Raw genomic sequence first — 21,356 nt, 5'->3', positions numbered from 1 at the left:
GAATAAAAAATTGTTCTTTGTAATATGAATTAAACTTGTATTATAAATGAATTAAAAGTGATCAAGTGAAAAAAAAATATTTTTATAAATAATAAATATTTTTTTATTATAATATATTTATATAAGTTTCCAAATTTTAAACTAAACAAATAAAAATCAGACATAATGCTTGAATATTGAAATATAATAGCCGGATACAAACGTGAATATTGGAATACAAGGGCCTTTAATCATTAGTATTTGAATACTGACTTTTCGTTTTTATATTCTTATTTATGAATTTATTTTATAAAGTTTCAAATATTTTATCTATTTATCATAATCATAAATTTAAAAAATTTATTTTACCTTTAAGATTAATAATTTTTTAAAGCAAATAATAGTTTTAAAATATGAAAATGGCTGCTGGGCAGCGATTTTATAAAAAAAATAAATAAATAAAATATGGAAATCGCTTACTAGGCAGCGATTTAAAATTTTTTTTAATAAAAAATTGAAAATCGCTGCCTAGGTAGCGATTTCAATTTTTTAAAAAGAAAAAAATTACATTTTGCAAAATCGTTGCAGTGACAGCGATTTTGCTTTTTTCGGTGGAGTAAATTGTTGTTGTTCCAGCGATTTTGCCATTTTGGTTAATATAAAATTTTATATACCGTTTTGGAATTTTTGTTAATATTTTGTACCCTTTAGACTCCGAACTCAAATATTTATCTAGTTTATTCCTATTGTAACGACCTGTTTAGTCGTTTTGAGCAGCAGATTTTATTTCTGGAAAAACAGGCTGAGGCGACGGACCCCACGACGGACCGTCGCAGGGTCTCGTTTCAAAACACTTGGAAAATCTGAAATTGGGTACTGAAAATCGACTCTCTGAATTTCGTAACGGAATGGCAGGACGGACCGTCACAGGTGTGACGGACCGTCACAGACTCTTCAGAGAAATTGAGTCTCTGAACTCTGTGACGGAGCAGCAGGACGGACCGTCGCAGGCACGACGGGCCGTCACAGGCTGCGTAAATCCCAGCCTGAGTCGGAATTCCTCAATTGTTTTAAGGGACGTTTTTGACTATTCCTGCTTTAATTATATAGTTAGTGGGTTAATGTTAATAAGTCTAATTACTTGGGGGTTAAAAGAGGTAACCTTAAGTTAATTAGTGGGTTATTATTGTCATCTTTTATTCTTAATTATATGCTAATTAGGGTAAATGAAAGAGGGTTTTGAATAAAGAAAATAGAAAGAACAAGAGAAAGAGAGAGAAAGTCGAACGAGAAAGAGGAGAAATGAAGAGAAACAAAGCTTGGGAAATTCTTGCTTGATCACTAGTCTTCGGTGGAGGTAGGTTATGGTTTCTCTTACGATATTCGTAGTAAACTCTTAATAGCGAATGATATGTATTGATGATATTGTAAACCCTGCTATGTGCTTAATTGTATGCTTGCATGAATGTAATTATATAATTGTGATTATATAAGCATGATGAAGTTATTGAATCCCAAATCTTGCAACACCCTAATCTCTTTGTTAATGATGAGGCCTTGGCATAAAAGAAGGCGTGATGAACTAAATAATGAGATTGATGATGCCTTGGTAAGAAAGAAGGCTTGATGAATCGATAGAATGAGATTTAGGGGATCGGGTGTCACGAACCGACACGTAGATTTAGGGGATCGGGTGTCACGAACCGACACGTAGATTTAGGGGATCGGAGTGTCACGTTCCGACACATAGTGGTAGGGGATCGGAGTGTCACGTACTGACACAAGAGGATTAATGAATATGAGGGAGCGGAGTGTCACGTACCGACACAAGAGAAATAAAGATAATGAATCTTGAAAGATGTTAATATACTCAATCTAATGAACATAATTCCCAAATGAGTACGGTATTGAGGCTTGAGTCCTCATGTGTGAACTTGACGGTAATTGTTAATGATATAGTACTTGTTGTTGCTACATGTTGAGTATCATAGTTGATTTTATGATATTACTTGGTATATATTGATTTCTATTTTGAGTTGGCCGATGATATCTACTCAGTACCCGTGTTTTGTACTGACCCCTACTTTTATGTTTTCTTCTTGTTATTTGTGGAGTGCAGCAAACGTGCCGTCATCTTCGACTCAACAGTAACTCTAGCCAAGTCTTCATTACTCCGGATATCAGGGTGAGCTAATGCTTCTAGCTTGGACTGGATCCTTCTCTTCATGTCTTGATGCCTTGAAGTTTCCGGCATGGACTAGCTTTTATGTATTTTTAGCTTCTTAGAAACTCTTTGATTTAGTAACTTGAAGTAGATGTTCTTGTGATGATGACTTCCAGATTTTGGGAAATAATAGTTATTGAATTGGTTTTTATTAATGAGTTTAAGTCTTCCGCATTACTCTATGTTGATATTACATTGAAAAGTTAAGGTTTAGATTGGTTGGTTCGCTCACATAGGAGGGTAAGTGTTGGTGCCAGTCGCGACCCGATTTGGATCGTGACACCTATGTGCCTTATTATTTGTATACTTTATACTACTAGTTAGGTAATTTTGCATCACGGATGGATTGGTTTGTTTTGGATAATTTTAAAGCATTTTTCAAAATAGTATTTGGGGAAAAAATATATATATTTTTAAGAACTCACTTTTAAATCAAAATAATTGATTAGTCATCCAAACAGGAAATACTTCATTAAACATAGAGAAAATGAAAGAAAAAATATAATGGGGAAAACTGAACCTTCATCAATTCGATGAAAGTTCAAATAATCACTGAATTATTAAAGTTTCTATGAATTTATTACTTTAAGACATCTTTAGTATTAACTGTTAATTGTCAAAAATAAGGTATTTATTTGAAAAAGTTAGAGTAAATTAGTAAGAAATACTTCTTATTTATAATTTTTGTAAGAAGGGTAAGAAAAAAAAGTAATAACTAATATCTATGGGATTATATATATAAATAATCTAAGATATATTTATATTTATACTATAAAATCATTTTTGTGAAAAATACTAAAATAATATGAATCTACAATTTCAAATATATTCATCATCTTATAATTAGATGTATTTTCTTTTTGGCCATTAAATATAAGAGTTTATTCAAACACCCAACTATAATAATGGACTATATTATGTATGCATAAAAATTGTGTTGTAACTTGATTGAATATCTATCAACTCTATAGAAAACAACCATAACGAAATGTGATTGGTATCACCTCCTTTTTAATCAGAAATTTCGACTTCAAATGTTGAAAACACGAAACTAGACAATTAGAAAGGATTATGAACCCATAATTATGAAAATATGGATTTAATACATGAACCTCAAAACTCATAAAATTTAAATTTTGAATCTCTCTCTAACAATCGTGATCACTTAAACCTAAATTCACGACCCAAGTTAGACGAATCACTATTGCAAGAAAATAACAATAAATTACAATAGAGTGTGACTAATTTTGTCTTCTAAGCTAGAAATAATCAAGATCAAGCTAAAACTCCATATATTGGTGACTAATTTTGCCTATGGAAGTTCAAGAATCTAATCTCAGTCATAGCCGTAGAAAACATAACTTATATAATTGCTTGGTAAATTTCACACACAGCACTGGAACCTAGATGTAACATGTCCTCTTCGTGTGAGTCTTGCAATGATCATTGTTCATTCCATCATATCGAGAGAAGACGAATATTGGTCCTCTGTCATGATTCCATGCTACTCATATCTCCATGGACATGAAAATACGATTTGAATACCTGATGAAGAATCTTCCTTTTTGTTGAATCAAGCATCTTTGCACTTCGTCGTCTATGAACTCCAAGCCTCAGTGTTTCTTTCCCCTCTTTGGCAGCTCGTTTCCTCACATCAGTCAGTAAAGTCGTTCCTGTGGAATCCACACTTGTCTGGCATTCAGTTTTCTCTGCTACATTTTCTGCTTGCTCCGTGCTGTTTTTGGCATTGTCATCATTCAATTTGCTATCCTGGTTACCATCAGGACTCTTGTTTCCCCACCACCTATACGTTGCAGTAGACAAGCCATCGGATGGAAAACCATATTTGAATTCATCATAAACTGAAGTTCCTTTTGTCAAGTTAGAGATACGGAAATGCGGTGAACTTCCAGATTGAAAATTCCTGGTTCCTTGCTGCTGTGAGAAGACCCCTGCTCTTGGCATTTCCATTGTGGAACTTATACTCTTGTTTGGCAAGGGGGAGCCCCTACATATTTGATGGGAAGCATCTCAATAGACATTAATGATTTCTATGTTTCTTTCGTTAAGGTAAAGGTTTAATGACTTGAGTACCAAGAAGGTACCAAAACCAAAAGTTACAAAAGACTGCTCGGAATATCCATACAGTCAATTACAACATCTCCCTAGTATCTTCAAAAACTCCATATATTGATCTATATTATCAATGAAACTACTTTTACACCAACAAAACAAATTATGTAACACTTGTTTTTAACTCTAGAAATATGGTCTTTTTTGTCCATCAAAACAAGCTTTATATCTTTCAAACCAGATAGTCTTAAATATGAAAAAGGGTACAGTTCTCCAGATTTGCTTCAAAATTTTATGTGTTTTCTGGTGCTGCCAACTCTCCAATAATTTATTCACACCCTGAGACATGATACAAGAGATCCCGCAAATACTGAAGAAAAATTCCCAACATTGTCTAGCTAATGCATAAGAAGTTGTTTCACAGTCTCCAACTCTTCTTCACATAAGTAACATCTATAACTTGCTGCAAAATCCTTATTCTGACCATTATCCTGAGTAAGGCAAGCCCCTGCACTAATGACTTATATTCTGTTGTAGCACATTCGTTTGGTCTACCAGAAACAGCTTCTCTACCTGCCAAGATAGAGGAAAGGTTTGCGTACATACTATCCTCCCCAGAACCCACTTATGGAACTATACCGGGTGTGTTGTTGTTGTAGTACACTAGTTTGAAGCTAATGCAATAGATAATCCGAAGTTCACGGTCAGCTCAGGAAATACCAGGCATCATCTAGTAAGGTATTACAACAGTGCGTGTTATTATATAAGCTAAACCATCTAAAGTATGAAGGGCTTTGATATTCAAGAAAACATGATCAAGTATTTAGTTCCTCACTTCGTGGCAGGATTAAAGCTGGAATCAAATTGGGGACAATAATGTTCTTGGCCTATCTAAGTCGTTCGTAAAGAAAAATAATATTTTATAAAAATGATAAAAGTATAAACTACACCTGATTATAAAATTAAAATAAAAACATGAAATAAGACAAAATATGTACAAGGGTTAAGACATTAAATAAGCAAATTAAAATTAAATGATGTAATAAATATAAGTATAAAATTACATCTGGCTGGTACATGATTAGATTTCAGTTCCAGTGTAACCAGCCATATCCAATCCAGGGGTAAAATCATCATTAGGTTTTATGCAGTTGAATTGTGATCAATGTATAAGCAACACCACATGTCATGAGATAATGAATAATATGAAATACCCTATTTGCTAATATGCCAAGCATTTAAGAACAAACACTGTACAAAATGAAAATGTGACCCAGTGTGGCAAATTTCGAGAAGTAACAACTCCCTTACAAAGTATCTAATCGGCATACCAGAAACACAATTGTTAATATGGTGGTACATTCACCTCCAGATACCGGTACCACATGCCCCCTCCCTTCCTGCTCTGTTGTCAATTGAGCAGGAGAGTCAAATACATAAGCCAGCTATACTAATTTACATAATCCTAACATGCACCCATGTCCCATGGTAAAGCTGCATGTATTCCGGCAACTGTCTACTGCAATGTGTACCAATCAGAGAACTAGACTAGTTAATGCAGGGTAAAAAGGAGTTTTAAGAATGACAAAATATTGTATCTCAAATTACTATAATTTATTTCCACAAAGCTCCATTAAGAGTCTCTTACATGTTTTCATTCTGAATTGAGTTTCTAATCCCACCTAATTGTCTTCTAAAGAAATAGTTTGGCGGAGGAGCACACCATTTCTCAACCTGAGAACCCCAATGCAGATGGTCCAGTACTAATATGGTTTAAAGTTGACAGGTTCCTAGAATACTAGTAGTTTAACAATGAGTGCCATACTTAAAGTTACAACACATGAATGGTATAATGAGTAGCTGCAGATATTTAAGTAGTGAAAAAGAGGACATCTCGAGAGTTTCAAATGTATGGATTTTTGTCTCCTATAACAGTCCTTAGCGAAGATGACAGAAACTAGGCCGGAGTTATGCATGAGTACTGACCACATCAAGTAAACAGGTTAAATTCTCAGTGTTCTTAATCGATCAGTAAGGACCTTACTCAAACATCAAGTGAAACATAAAAAGTCATGCTCCGAAGAAGCATTTCCAACATCAAGTTCAAGAACACAACTAATTGAAGTATTTAATTAGTCAGAGTCAGATAGACATTTTTTTATGAAAAATTTTATTGATATGATTAGACATAATAAGTCGAACTCAACTAAACAAATTATCACATATTAAATAACTTACGAAAATGATGAGATTGCAGAACTGGCTAAAGAACCATTCTTTTCTCCAGGAGCTTTAGGAAATTCCAGGGATCGCTCTTGTTTTTCCCTTAATGCCTCCTTCTTTATATCTTCAATACTCTTTCCAGAGCTGACCTGAAAATCTCAAATAAATGATACATAAACAAGAAACGCTCAAGCACTTCTTTGGATCTCATTACCGCAATAATGTGTATTGGGCAATGAAAACATGTGAATCATATCACATAATTGACTGCATTCGAAGTGTAGAAACAACCTGAGAAAAGGCAATAGTTCAAGCTATTGACTCCTTCAGACAGACTTCAGGTGATGTGAGTGCTTAAAATTGAACGTGCAATACACAAGCTTACTTGTGTAAAGCAAACAGTATACTTAAACCAAGAATAGACAAATAGTGTTCTATAAATAGATCAAATAATATTTGATCCAACCAGGAAAATATCACCTCAAAAAGTTTCAAAAGGGTAACAAAAACATTCTACTGTCTGGAATCAACTAGGTAATTCTTCATCACAGAATAAAAGTGCTGGTCTTAGCATTTTCTCTATCTTGTTGGAAACTCTTATCTTCAAAACTTTCAGACAGTATACTCAACATAAATGGAGATAAAAATCATGTTCCTTCCCTAAGCTTCAGTTAACTGTCATATTTTTGTTTCTTTTCTCCATTCATCCATTCTAGCCACACATCCACCAAAAAAAATTCCTTACCAAAATATTCTGGTAGCATCAGAATAGGACATTCTTTTTGTTAGTAGCAGACTAGCAGTAAGAGATAGGCATGTCAAATATACATTTCACGGCTTTATTTTCTTACTAGTACTGGATTATTTTAAATTAAATAATTAACAGCTGTCACTGATAGTCACATAAATTAGTGGACTTCTCAAGTTTCATGTATTCGGATTTCCAACAAAAATCCATTTTTTGTCGAACTTCCCATATTTGGAAACCTCACATCCTAAGCATGACGCCACGTGTTTCCATTTGGAATAGATACTATCATCCTCAGTCAAAAGAATGAGAAAATTATCTTCAAAATGATCTAAGCAAAGGGAAATTACAGCTTATCAGGAAAACAGTAGTTTTCTTCTTGAATAAATTGCTCAAAGCCCATAATATTTTAAACTTTTTCGCAACTTACTATCAACTTATTTTTAGTGACATCTACTCCTGCGAGCTTATCAAGCACTTGTAACTTACCTCTTTATTCCAATTAATCTTTAAAAAGAGGCGAGGCAAGTCAAAGCAAAAAAAGAGGAGGAGAAACATGAAACTTTTAAATTTTTCTTCTCCCTCTTGGCCCTCATTTCTTCATTTTCATTCTTTTTCTAATCTGTTTTCCTTAACTACTCATGTCTTACTAAACCAAGATATAACTTGCAATCCTTTTTAGAGGTTTAATGGGAAAGCTCCCCCCCCCTCTTCTAAATAGTTCGACGAGTTCTAAACATGTGAAAGAACATGTGAAAAGTTTAGCAACCTAGTGTGAACTTAAGTGATTATCTTTTCTGTTACATATTCAGCAATAGAAAAATTTAGGGCACAAAGATGCTTCAAAATGGTAAAAGTTTTAGTGTACTTCTGGAAAGAGTACAATAATTCATACTTGTACAGCCTACCTTTCGATATGGCCACCGCACCAGACCATTCTCATAGCATATTTTCTTGAGAACACTTGCACAAACACCTACAAGATAAATGCCAATTAGCTCAAAAAGTTCCGGTTTACTTGTAATAATACGTACGCGAGAAATTGGTTAACATTGCACACAACTGAATTGATAACAGTTCAAAACAAGAAATGATCAACATAACAGCTGAAAAGTAGTATGATCAACTATACTTCCCTTATCTTTCAAGAAAAAAAGTTAAATAGTCAAGTCACGAAGTATATTATAAAAAAAACTGTCATTTATGAATGAAAAACATACTACAGTGAGACAGGAGTGTGAAGAACAAACAGCTAAACAACACCAACAAGCAGTTCAAGATCTGTACTATTTGTAATGCAGGTTTCGAGTGTATAAGCTCCATGCTCATAATTGTCAGTATATTTTGCTTTTTTGTTAACAATTCCAAGTTCAAATATTCAATAACTATCCAAAAACTTCAAGTTTACAAGGTCGAAACCTTAAATACACGTATATGTTGAAGAATTTCTTCACTTTTTTTCCAGAATCCGCCATTTTAGGTATCACAAGTGCAGAATGAGAGGTAGAGAGAAGGAGAATACCTAGGGATTCAGCAGCATCAGAGAGAGGCAAACTGAACAACTTGGAAACGTCATCAAAGGATACAGATTTTGGGTCCATAATTGGTTTCGGATACGGATTCGGATTCGGATTCTGAATCGGGTTTGGGTTGGAGCTTGGAGCTGAACCTTGTAGATTACTCATGCTCAATTGGACCCCTGGTTCAGTCAAAGACGACAACTAGTTTATTCAAAATAGTATACCCTCAATTTATTATGATTAAGTTAATATTTTGAAAAATATTGTGAGTAAAAGTATAATATTTTTAAAATATATATAAAAATTTGATTAATTTTTGAAATTGATTTATTAGATACATAAAAAATGGGTAAAAAAATTTCGTTTAGCAGGTTCAAAAAATAAAAATATAAACGTGTAAATGAGCCAACAAAATAAAAGTTTAAGGAAGTAGTAGTATATAGCTTTAGTGGCGGCAGTGGTGAACCCAAAATTTTCATAAAGTGGATTCAAGATATAAAAAATAAAACTAAAATGTGAAAATAGAAATTCGAACTCGGATTAAGCCATCTTTGCCACTGGGTTAAGGATCACACTTGTGTTAGTGGAGTCAAAGTTAATATATACATATAAAATTTAAAAAACTAATCAAATACATACACATATGCAGTATTATTTTTCAACGAAGTGAGTTCATATGAACCCATTTGACCCTCTGTGGGCTTGCCCCTTAGTAGCGGATCCTTAAATTTTTGTTGAGTTTAAAATCACTTTAATAATATTTTATAAAATAAACAAACTAAACTGAAACTAAAAATAAAACACTAATAGAGGGAGTTGAAACCTCGTTGTGTAAGTTAATTTTAAAGAAGATCTGGCACTAGACCATCAATTTTTTCTTTGTCATTAAAGGGGGTTTCAAAACATATATGAATATCTATACAAATACAAATTCTTTTTATCTTATATATATTGTGCAAATATTTTATTGAAAAAATTCGAGTGAATCGCTTAAACCCACGTGAATCCACTTTTGCTTGATGCAATGGAATAATTCATCGACAATTTATAATATTTTATAAAATAAACAAACTAAACTGAAACTAAAAATAAAACACTAATAGAGGGAGTTGAAACCTCCTTGTATAGGTTAATTTCAAAGGAGACCTGCCACTAGATTATCAATTTTTCTCTGTCGTTAAAGGAGTTTTTAAAACATATATATATATATATAGCAAATATTTTATTGAAAAAATTCGAGTGAATCGCTCAAACCCACGTGAATCTACTCTTGCTTGATGCAATTGGATAATCCATCGACAATTTATAATATTTAAAAATTATAAATATTAAAATTTAATTGATTCTCTAAATTTACGGAAAGGACCCGACCCGTTTTCTTCTGACTTTCTGGGTTCTAACTTCTTCTTCTTGTTCTAGTATATTACTGTATCCTTTTTTAAATCCAAATTCATGCGTTTTTTTCTCTCTGTTACAAGGATTTTCAGTAAGTTTCTTCTTCCTCTTCTTTTTATTGATTTCGTTTCTCAAAATCCTCCATTAAATTTTGCGTAAAGCTTTCTTAATTATACTTCTGTTGAAATTCAATAATTTTTATTTATATAGACAACCTTTAATCAGCTAGGTATGAAAATAATTGATTTTTTGTTAGCACTGAATATATCTGTATGTTTGAGAGCAAAAACAAACCTTAAGGATGTGTTTAGACTCAATTGTGGAAGAAGAAGGGTATTTATGAGCCTTTTGTGTTAATAGAGTTTTAATCTTTATATATAGTGTAATTAAGGAAGAAAACCCAATTATTTTTGGTTACCCCGTTTGCCTCAATCTTCTCAGTTCTGTTAAAGTGATGCTTTAATGATTTATTTGAGGTTTGGATGAATATAAGGATATCTTTTGTTATAAACTTGTCAAAAGGTAATATCTTTGTAGTCCATGTTTTTACCTTTTTGAAACTTGGCAAAATGCGGAGCTAGTTGTTCTTGGGGTTGTGGTTCTCGTCGCTTTGTATGGTTTCTTCGGTGAATTCCTATTGATTTCACTAAAACTGTCATGACTGAGCTAAGTTTTGGAAAGACAAATAACTTTCTTACTATGCTTTTTACATAAATGTCGAAGTTACTATCTTCACAATTTTTCTATTTGAGTTTTTGTTGGTTATGTGACAGGGAATGGGGATTATAAAAGACGGTTCAGTGTCAGGAATATTACCGACTAACGAGGTCTTTGCTGTTCATTACCCTGCTTACCCTTCTTCAGTAGAACGTGCTGTTGAGACACTTGGTGGCATTCAAGGTATTGTCAAGGTATTACCATGTCTACATTTTGTTGATTCGTACTGTAACTACTTTGTATAACTTGTGCAAATTACCCACATTGGCATTTGAAAGTTCAGTTCCTAGTCACATTCTGTGTTATTTATGAGTATTGATCTCTTGATTCTCTTTACTTTGTAAAAACAGTCGAAAAGCAAGTTCATCTAGTTAGTTTTGGAGTGGAATGTTCACTTGTCTAATAACTACTATTAAGCTCATTCAAAGTTCTGGAGCAATAAGCACTTAGCCGAGTGTGCAAGAATGCCCCTTTTCAGCTGATTGTGGTGAAAACTTGAAAACATTCCTAACTGTTTTAGCCCAAAAAATGTCCGAGTACAAATACTCAGCTGAATTAAAGGCCCAAAAAATAATCGTGCTTCAATGAAAAATACTCAACTGATTGTACCAATAGTGTATGTCATAATGGATTCATTTGAAAACAAAATTTTAATGAGCAATCCCAAATGAATAGTGCATGTCATAATGGATTCATTCATCTATTGTGCAGCTACCATTTTTGTTATCTGATAAAATGAAGATGAAAATAGATGCAAGTGGTCGTACATTTATTGCTTTAAGAATGTAAATCATGGGCTGTGGAAATTTACTTCAGAAGAAGCACCTCATGGATCATCTTGAAGTTTGATGAAGCAGTTTGATCCCTTCGTACGTTTACCCGATCACTTAAAATTTAGGACATGAGAACAGTCAACATAAGGCTTCTCTATCTAATCTTGCATTATTAACCTTTCTCCATTCCTCGTATAGCATATATATTTATCTAGCCTTGTTGTATCCTAGATTGCAATTTGTTGAGGAACCAGAAGTAGTGAATATTTATGGAATAATATTTGTACACAAAGTGGTGATGACAGCTGTTGTAAGAAACAAAGGAGAAAAATATTATTGAATTGTGAATCTATATTATTACACTAAGACTATATAGATATTATATTACAATCCTTTTCCAAGTAGGATTGTATATACTATGCTTGTTCCTATTCCTATTCTAATACAACTCCTCTTGCTGGTGTATACAAGTCATATTTACGGAGTTTGTTATAGATGTAATTAATATGATGATCAATGAGGGATTTGGTGAAGATATATGCAAGTCTATTACTCGACTTCACAATTTTTTAACAGTACCTCCCGAGAGTATCTTTTCTACGACAAAGTGACAATCAATCTCAATGTACTTAGTCCTCTCATGAAATACTAATTTGATGTGATATGAAGGGCCGCTTAATTATCACACATAAGTTCCATCTGATTGGGTTCTCTAAATTTTAGTTTACTCAGCAATTGTTTGATCAACACAAGCTCAGAAGTTGCTACAGTCATTGCTCGATATTCAACTTCTATACTATATCAAGCAACCACACTTTGTTTTTTCCTTTTTCTAAGACACCAAATTACCTCCTATTAAAGCACAATATCTAGATGTAGAACGTCCAGAGTGTGATCCTTCACATTTGTATATCCAATAATATACTCATGGCCTTGATTCTCGATGACTAGTTCTTTACCTGGAGCTGACTTCATATATTGCAGAATACGAACAAATACATCCTAATGACTTATCATAGGGGAAGTCATAAACTGACTTACAACACTGTCAAGAAAAAGAGATGTCGTGTCTAGGCACCATGAGATAATTCAACTTTTTAAATGACCGTCTATACCTTCCAAGATCACTAAGTGGCTCAGCCTTTCTTGGCAAGAGTTTAGTATTTGGATACACAGGAGTGTCAATGGGTCTACATCCCATCATTCCTGTCTCCTCAAGTGTCTAAGACATACTTGTGTTGAGAACTAAAAATACCGGATCTGGGCTAAGAGCTACCTCAATATCTAAAATATACTTCAGTCTGCTGAGGTCCTTAGTGAGATGGTCAATTTTCTATATTTTTGGCTTTATAGACATATGGTAAATTTAATGTCTATAGAATTTGATCTTTGCGCCCACTCCTTGTAATTCAGGCTCGAACTTCACAGTCCAATAAGTTGGAGCTCCATTTCCGGCCAGAAGATCCATATTCACACCCTACTTTCGGGGAGCTTAAGCATAGCAATAACTTCTTGTTGAAAATATCCAAGTGTAAAGTAAGGGATGTCCGATCTGCTGACTCTGCTGACAGTAGCTGTGGAATAGTGATACAATCTTCAAGGAGTCTTGTTAATTGTGAACAAGAAAATGCTGCACCGAAGTTAAATGAGCCTAGATGTTTATCTGCTGGTGCTTCAAAAGAAATTGAAATGCAGACAGATACTAATTTGCAGGAGCATCTCTCAGCTAATATTGTTTCTCATGTTTCTGAAGCTTATCATTTTAATGGTGAGAACTAAATTTCGATGCAGACTACTTCATCTTCTCCAGTTTGTCTTTCTGCTCTACTTTGAGTTGTAACTTTCTAAGTTCTTGTTTCTTTTTTTCTTTTGCATGCACAATGGTGCTGCTTTCAAAGGAATGGTAGACTATCAGCATGTTCTCGCTGTTCATGCTGATGATGCAAGAAGGAAAAAGAGACAGTGGGCAGAGGTGGAACCTAAATTTGGTTAGCCATTCTCTCACTATTCCTGCAATCTCAAAATGTGGGAAAATCTCCGTTCTGATACCTAATTTCTTGAGTTTACTGCTTGTAGAGAAGGGAGGTCTTATGGATGTTGATCAGGAGGATATGATGATATTACTACCCTCTCTGTTTGCCTCAAAAGATATGCCTGATAATATTGTGTAAGATGCTCTGGCTTGTTAATATCTTCTTTTGCACTTTTAACTTTTAGATATTGTATACATGTACACACTTTCTTGTTGCACCATGGTTTTAGCAAGCCACTACTTCTTATCGTCTCTGTCTATATCTCTCTCCTTTTTGTCTGTCTCTGTCTGTCTGAGTTTCTGTTAGTGGAAAAATTGCTGCTTTTCTTCTCTTCCTCCGCAATTGCCGTTGTCTCAGATATTTTATGGACTTCGTATGGGTATGTATTTGCTGGGGACGATCTTAGTTGTCTCACCATTATTGGTTATTTGATGCAGACCACTTCCTTTGTCTTGGTTAATCATTCTCTTTATGAGAGGTATTGCTATTGAAAAATTTCAAACATTTTGTAATTTCAGATTAAAATCTTGTACAACTGTGGGCTCGAAAAGAAAACAAGAGGGACGACACAATTGGGAGGTAATTTCTTTTGCCTGCATGGAAGAATTCTCTCTTATTTTAAATTCGTCATTTTCAGTCAAATGTTTTCTGCATTTTTTAATCTTTTCAATCAATCTAACAAGAACACTACAGATCCCATGTCGTGTTGCCTTGGCAGTAGTACATTTCTTAACAAGGAAAATATGTCTTCATAGTTTCATTTTAGAGTAATTCTGGACATTGGATTGCCTTTGATTGACTCTCTTATCCCGTGTCTTGAGTCTATAGGAACATCATTTTTTCTTTTAGTAGTATATTACCAAATGAACCAAAGAACTTGACGTCTAAACTTCAGAGAGTGAGTTGGAGTTGAAATCCCATCAAAGCATCTGCGTCAAACTGAAGAAATCTGGATATAAGTATTGTAGAAAGGAACCACAGATGCTTTGATGGGATATGAGTCTTTTAGAGGACCATATCCTTACCAATTATTACTCCAGAAAGATATTTTCCTGCAATTGTCAATTCGGCAGAACTCCTTTTCTTTTGCATTCTTCTGATATACCAAGATTTACCTCATCTGTGCTACAAGTATTTACTCATGCACTTCATATGTAGGTCAGGTTAGCTCATGTAACCAAAAAAATTAAGATTAACTGGAAACAAGTCATGAAAATATACTTGAACTGTATATAAGTTAAATTTGATAAATGGAAGAAATATCATTTTCCCCATAATGTTTGCATACCTTGGCCAGAAAGCTTCCAATTGTATAAATGGAAACAATCGTAAGATATTGAAGTAATACCAATATAGGTAGGACGCCTTTAAAAAACGTAAGTAGATTTATGAAGTTCGCAAGAGGGATGAGCACGTGTTAGCTGCAGAGTCTTGATCCTCTTTAAAAACATCCTTCATATGTGATAAGACCATTATGAATTATTTTGTTCTGCCTTAAGTAATCTTTAATTTACTTAGCGTTTATAGTGCTGCATGCTTGACATAATCTATATACATACTTCAAATACTTATCACACTAGTATCTTACTGATGACTTTTTATTTTCTTTTTCAATGTAGAGGGAGATGGAGCCGAGTCTTGCAATTGATTTTGCTATCAAAGATATCCTTAGATTCTGCAATGCATCTCTGTGTTCTTTGTTTGTAGTTAGACTCTGGTATTTAAACCTACTCCTTTCAATTTGTTTATAGTTAGACTCTGGTATTTAAATCAACACACATGTATCACTCATTATCTTGCACCAAGAATAAAAGTGGTTCTCTCTTTGGCTCTCTTCATGTATTTTGAAATACGTATCTTGAAGTGAAAGGGTGGAAAACATTGACAACTTGGTAAAATCATGGTGAGATTCATCAATAAATGATGTCTGGGAATCACAGCTCTTTTATTACTGACTCAGCAGCCTGCCAGCCAGTTATTATATTTCTCGTCATCCCTGAGGAGAAATCTGAAGATTATATTATCTTGAAAAAGTGGATAATAGACATCATTATTCAACAAAATATACATATAAAACAATAAGTCATTCTGCAGCAAGATTGTACTGCAGCTACTTGTTTTTCTGCTTAACATTCATACAGATTCCAAAGCCAGTGGACTGGGAAAAGTACATTCCTCAGGGCTCAGATCGTTGGAGATGGCAGAAGGCAGTATCTGAATTGTTTGAAGAGCGTAAAATTTGGGCCAAAGAGTCATTAGCTGAGCGCTTACATGATAGGGGTCTGAAATTTCGAGATAACATGCTAAAAAGGTAGCATTTACAATTCTTATAGTCTTCACTTCTTTTATACGGATTGAATTATTTAATTATTTCTTGGAAGTGAATATTGCTACTATGAAGTTTTGGTCTATCTCCATAATTATGCAGACTTCTTTGTGGAGTAGCATATTACTTTTTGAATGGGCCTTTCCGTAGATTCTGGATAAAAAAAGGTTATGATCCTCGTAAGGATCCCGAATCCCGCATGTAAGAATGAATCGATAATCCTTTTTTTTTTAATTCTTTACTTGTCAAAAAGTGTTTTCCTTGTGAATCTCACTAATTGATATATATTCACTATTCACTGATAATGCTTTCTGAGTTTTTTTCCCCTCATTTCCTGATTTTTTAGAGGTTGTGTCATATATGTCATCCGAAATGTATCTTTTACTAGCTTGTTCATAGTTCGTTTGTATATCTTATATCTGTAGAGACCCTGGAAAAACTGTATATTTGCAGTTGTGAGAGGTTGGAGGGGGGTGGGGGTGGGGGGGACAGAAATCCTATGACAGCATACAGTTTAGGACTTAAGGTGAAAAAATTCAAACATACATCTTGAAACTGACCAGATTTGGAAGTGTGATCTATCCTATAGATGGAATGCCACTTTCTCCGGTGTTCCCCTCTATCTTTGGCCCTCCCCTTTTGTCTTCTTTTCTTCTGAACTAAAGCTGATTCCTTTTCCTCACAGGTGGGATAAAGAGAGAACTTTATATCTCTAACTCTCTTCCACTTTGTAAACCTGTTTTTATTTTTTGGTAAACTCTTACTCTTGTTAGGAAACTAAGGAAAGGAAGAAAAAGGATATGAAAATGGGGAAGAAAGTAAAGTGATACTTTTTGTTTTCAGTTGCTTTTGTGTGTAAAATAAGAGGGAGAATAGGTTTCTACCCTTTAATAGCTGTCTTCTCCTTTAATATGTGGGTCCATAACAAATATCAACTTTCTCGACCTCATTTTATTATATGCTCTTTGATGAAACAGTTCTCTTCCTTTCGCTAAATACTAACCACTTCTTGCCAAGGGCCTACTTATTCTTTTTCCATATCAATATCTTTATTTTCAACAACAGAGTTATGTGATCCATTTATAAGTATATGCATTTTTCTTGATCTAGTATTTCTTAAGCCTTAAGGTACTCAGAATCAATTCTCACATGTTATTTACAGTTGTGGTTTCTTTTTAACTCTTCATCATGCCAATAGCCCACTTCTTGCATTTTTCTTAACAGATACCAGAATATTGATTTCCGAGTGCACCATGAATTACGAAGCTACTGTGAGAGCCGTTCGTCATCTGGGTAGGGAATCCATTCACAACTCATATATATGTTTCTTTATAATTTAAACTCTCTGAGCTCTCTGTACTCATGTAGGTAAGAATGCTTTTATCTTTATCTCAAATTGAATCTTATCCATCTTTAAGCTTACATTACCTAAAATAGAAAGAATCTTGCTTTTGTTGTGCAAAGTGCACTCTTTTTGATTTTTCAGAAGTACCTCAAGATATGTCCTATATGTCTGGTTTTAGATGCCAACGGGATTACATGTTTTTTGAGTTGTGTTCTTCTGATTAAACTGGAATAAATATTGGCGAGCTATTAAGTTCAATAAATTGATAAAATTTAAAACAATTCTTTAGCTTATTCAGCTAAAGCTAACATGAAAAAAAATCATGTCTCTGGCCTTACGGTGTCTTTAGATTGCAATCATTTCAAATCGCTCGTGATCTATGGATCCCTACGAGGAGAGAGCCTTATGAGAGATTGTTCTGTAAAACAGCCTCTGCTTTGATTATGCAGTTATGGCTGCATATTGTTTAAGAGAGTGTCTGAATTACATTCAAATGAAAATGATTATTAATTTCACAACTTAACACTACTCTTTAATTTGATAACCATGGTGTGTGGGCCAACTTGCGTGTTCTTCGACTAATTTCACAGGGTTCCTACTCACTCACCAACACACAAGTACTAGGTAACTCTGTCTGCTCAGGCTTGGACAGATGGGAAGAAAACACTAAGTCCACTGGGATTTGAATTTGAAACTTCATGGTTCTCAACCCACACCATTGTCTACTAGGCCACATCCTTGGAGCTACAAGTTTAAAACCTCTTTAATGTGTATTGATAGAATCCAAGAGATAGAATGAATAAATGCAGTTGCTAACTTCTTTCTGCAGCTGCATGTTCTCATATGTTTTGCTTTTCTATTCATGTTGTTTAACTGGGAAGCAATTAAATTAAGTCTGGTGTCCAACTCAACTAGCCAATATGATCTTACATAAATCTGATTTAATTTGGTCTTAGTGGATAATGATAGCTAAATAGTAAGACTTTTTTTAATGCCGTATTTTCTTTTTTCTACAGATTGCAACATAGATGGGATGACATATGTGCCTTCCGTGTTTTTCCGTGTAAATGTCAGCTAGCATTGCAGCTTTGTGAACTCAAGGATGACTACATTCAACAAGAAATCAGTAAACCTTCAAAGGAAGAAACTTGCAATGTATGTTATATTTAGTAAAAAATTGATTCTCAATGAGAATCCTATATATTTTCTCAGGTTTATGAAATGTAAGTTATATGTTGATGCATGGATGGCTTGTGGTGCTCATGATGCCCCTGCTTTCCGCAAATCAGAAACAACATTAGCATTTAGTTGTTCAGTATGATTGGAGTTTATGATGCCCACGTAGCAAATTTCCTGATTGCCTTTCCTTGCCAAAGTTAAAAAAGACTTATGTGATTCACTGTGTAAACTACTGATAGAGTGAGTCGAGAAATGAAAATGTGTGAAACTATCTTTGAGATATTAATATATTTTTGTGTGCTGCACTCATGCATATATTGTCAAAAGTCATATATCTTTTCGAAAGACCTCTTATTCTGAAAGATAATTAGATCAATTGACTTGAAAATCTTGAGGATTAGAAGTCAATCTGGCGTAGAAGAGATTTTTGTCCACCAGAGATTGATCGTTTTACTTCCTTTTTTAGCTATGCTAAAGTTCATGTTACCTCTTGATATTTCCTTATTCTTTAACCCTTTTTTTTTTCTTTATGTCGTTTGGTTCTCAAATTGGATGTAGTACTATGAATAATGAACTTCGTTAATTATATCTAACATGCTCTGCCTGGTGCCTTGTTCCTTCTTATGTGCATGAGATAATTGATTGTTTGCTTCCTGGGGGTTGTATGTGTGTGTATGTGTTGTACTCCGATTTGCTTGAATGGTTCCATCTTTGTGTATTCTGACAAATACTGAAGAAATCTCCAGTGATACTTTTCCTCTGATTATTTTATTTGCAGAATGTAACAGGATGGTTCTCCTTTCATACTATTGATTGCTTGAGACGTCGTATTGATGTGAGATTTATGTCAGTATGCCCTCATCCGCGTGCTGAGTCTTTACTAAATTCTATGTCCACCCGCTTTGAGAAGTCAAAGAGGACTCATACGTATGTGAAAGTTGCAAGACCGGAAGAGCAAGAAAAAACCAATAAAGGTTTAAAGCAGTCAGTGTTATTTGTAGTCTATTTTATCAATTTTAATTATTGACATAATTATCTATCAGGAAACTTAATTGTTAATGTAATTAACTTTCGTATTTTTGGAAATTTCTAAATCTTAAATATTAAAGCTAAAATTATTCCTACAGCTGATTTGCTCTCTGGAGTGCTTTCAAACTTCTGAAATTTATTTTAATCTTAATATTGATATATTTTATCTTTTAAGTAGTTTGTCATTGTAGTAATATCAGTGCCTCCACTCAAGTATTATCTCTTAATAAGTTCCTTGAAATGTCAGATGCGGAGAACAATGAAGTCGATGAACAAGCAGAAAACCATGATGTTGATGACCCTGATGATTTAGAAGATTATGAAGATGAGTTCGATGATGATAATGTTGAAGAGGAGATGGATGCATATGAATCTCTTGACCTTGTAAGTTTATATTTATATATGGGATGCATTCACAAGTTATTTGTAATAAGCATTCCTCATTGTGAAGTCACCTGATGCATCGTCTTCTTAGGCTGTCCAGGAAGGGAATGTCTCTCTACATGATGATCCACGTATCCTTGGAATAAGACCATATTTATTATATCATTTTTCTCTTATTTGTACATGCTGATGGATGGGATTAGTTGAATGATCCGTAAACCTGCAAGAGAACTGATTTTATAGTTTAGAGTCATACTCCTTTTGCCTTTTCATTTTTAGGGTCTTCTAGTGATCAACTTCTGGTTTATCATCATTTGGCATTGTGTGCCTAGGATTTTGTTGGCAATTTCAGTTTCCTATATGCTACACAGATACAAACCACGATAATGTTTCAAGAGATTACTTGCAAGAGCTTTTTGGCAATTTTCCATCAAATACAGCCGGGATGGATGAAGTGCAAGATGATCAAAGTCTTGGAGAATATCAGATATATGACCAATACAACGATGACTCTTATTCCGAAGATGAAGACTACTAAAACATCATGTCAGTGTTCTTTTTAATCTTTTGCAAAATCATACTTTCCTACTTCTGGCAGTTTTCCATCACTTACATACCATAATCTTTTCCGTGCTAAGTCTTTGTGGGTGTTTTACATCTTAAATCATAAACAAATATTTTTCTGGTGCAACGAATTTAGTATTCTTTCGATCTTGAATAGTTATACTTGTCATTTTTCCCGCTCATACTAATCTCAGTGAATAGTGTATTTGGTATGGCTACTAACTCCCTCATCTTGTTTCGAATCTTTTCTGGGGATAATTGCAGGCTAATTAGTGATGGAGTGAAGAACTGCTGCTGCAGAAAAGGGTGGGAATGAAGCATTTACCTGACCTCAAGCCTACAGGGAAAAAGCTTAGTGTTGTCAGTATTTCCCCCTAAACTTGTTCTGGAAAATCACTAGGCACATTTTAACTTTACGAGCATCCTATTACTCTGAACTTATATTAAGACAACCCCGCGACCCTAAGCTGCCATTTGGGGAAGGTTGTGAACACCTCCAGTTAGGAGCGTGAAGGCTGCGTAGAACTAACAGAATGAATATTTTCGATTAGAAGCTCACCTGTCCCAAGTGTAGAGGTGTTTTTAGTACTATGAATAGTTTTGGAGACGAAAGTAATAGTTTGCGTCAAATTTGAAGGTGTTTTTACCTTCTCTTTATTTAATCTTCTCTTAAATTTGGATGCAAGTACCAGCATAATAAGACAACCTTTGTTATTTGATTTATTATTCTATTTCCTAATTGTACCTTGTCAAAACCAACAAAATTGGCTAAACTCTACATTTAATTGCATATGATACCATCAATCCATGTAATTACAATTCTTAGCATATTCTTAATAAGTTC

At 34.1% G+C, this 21,356-nt stretch overlaps 2 protein-coding genes across 3 annotated transcripts; one reads left to right on the top strand and one right to left on the bottom strand.

The window, feature by feature from the left end:
• Positions 1-3,262: 3,262 nt before the first annotated feature.
• On the bottom strand, positions 3,263-10,989 carry LOC101264794 (protein NLP7). The gene is made up of 4 exons (XM_004251775.5): positions 8,770-10,989; positions 8,156-8,223; positions 6,515-6,648; positions 3,263-4,211 (listed from the first exon to the last, which is right to left on the bottom strand). Exons 1-4 carry the CDS (start codon positions 8,930-8,932, stop codon positions 3,695-3,697), a joined length of 882 nt encoding a protein of 293 aa, XP_004251823.1. The 5' UTR covers positions 8,933-10,989; the 3' UTR covers positions 3,263-3,694.
• Positions 10,109-21,251, top strand: LOC101264493 (uncharacterized). Of its 2 annotated transcripts, none has more exons than XM_069291867.1 (16): positions 10,109-10,253; positions 10,936-11,073; positions 13,066-13,420; positions 13,551-13,640; positions 13,729-13,819; positions 14,204-14,264; positions 15,305-15,348; positions 15,826-15,996; positions 16,114-16,212; positions 17,236-17,304; positions 18,373-18,511; positions 19,314-19,509; positions 19,812-19,948; positions 20,040-20,079; positions 20,320-20,494; positions 20,777-21,251. In XM_069291867.1, exons 2-15 carry the CDS (start codon positions 10,939-10,941, stop codon positions 20,484-20,486), a joined length of 1,794 nt encoding a protein of 597 aa, XP_069147968.1. In that variant the 5' UTR covers positions 10,109-10,253; positions 10,936-10,938; the 3' UTR covers positions 20,487-20,494; positions 20,777-21,251. The 2 variants fall into 2 exon arrangements, with proteins under 2 accessions (XP_069147968.1, XP_069147969.1); XM_069291868.1 differs by having other exon boundaries at positions 10,193-10,253; positions 10,936-11,062.
• Positions 21,252-21,356: the final 105 nt, after the last annotated feature.

Source organism: Solanum lycopersicum, chromosome 12 (genome assembly GCF_036512215.1).
Source record: "Solanum lycopersicum chromosome 12, SLM_r2.1".
Taxonomy (NCBI): Eukaryota; Viridiplantae; Streptophyta; class Magnoliopsida; order Solanales; family Solanaceae; genus Solanum; species Solanum lycopersicum.
Note: the sequence above shows the minus strand (reverse complement) of the source record. Positions and strands in the feature narration are given on the sequence as shown.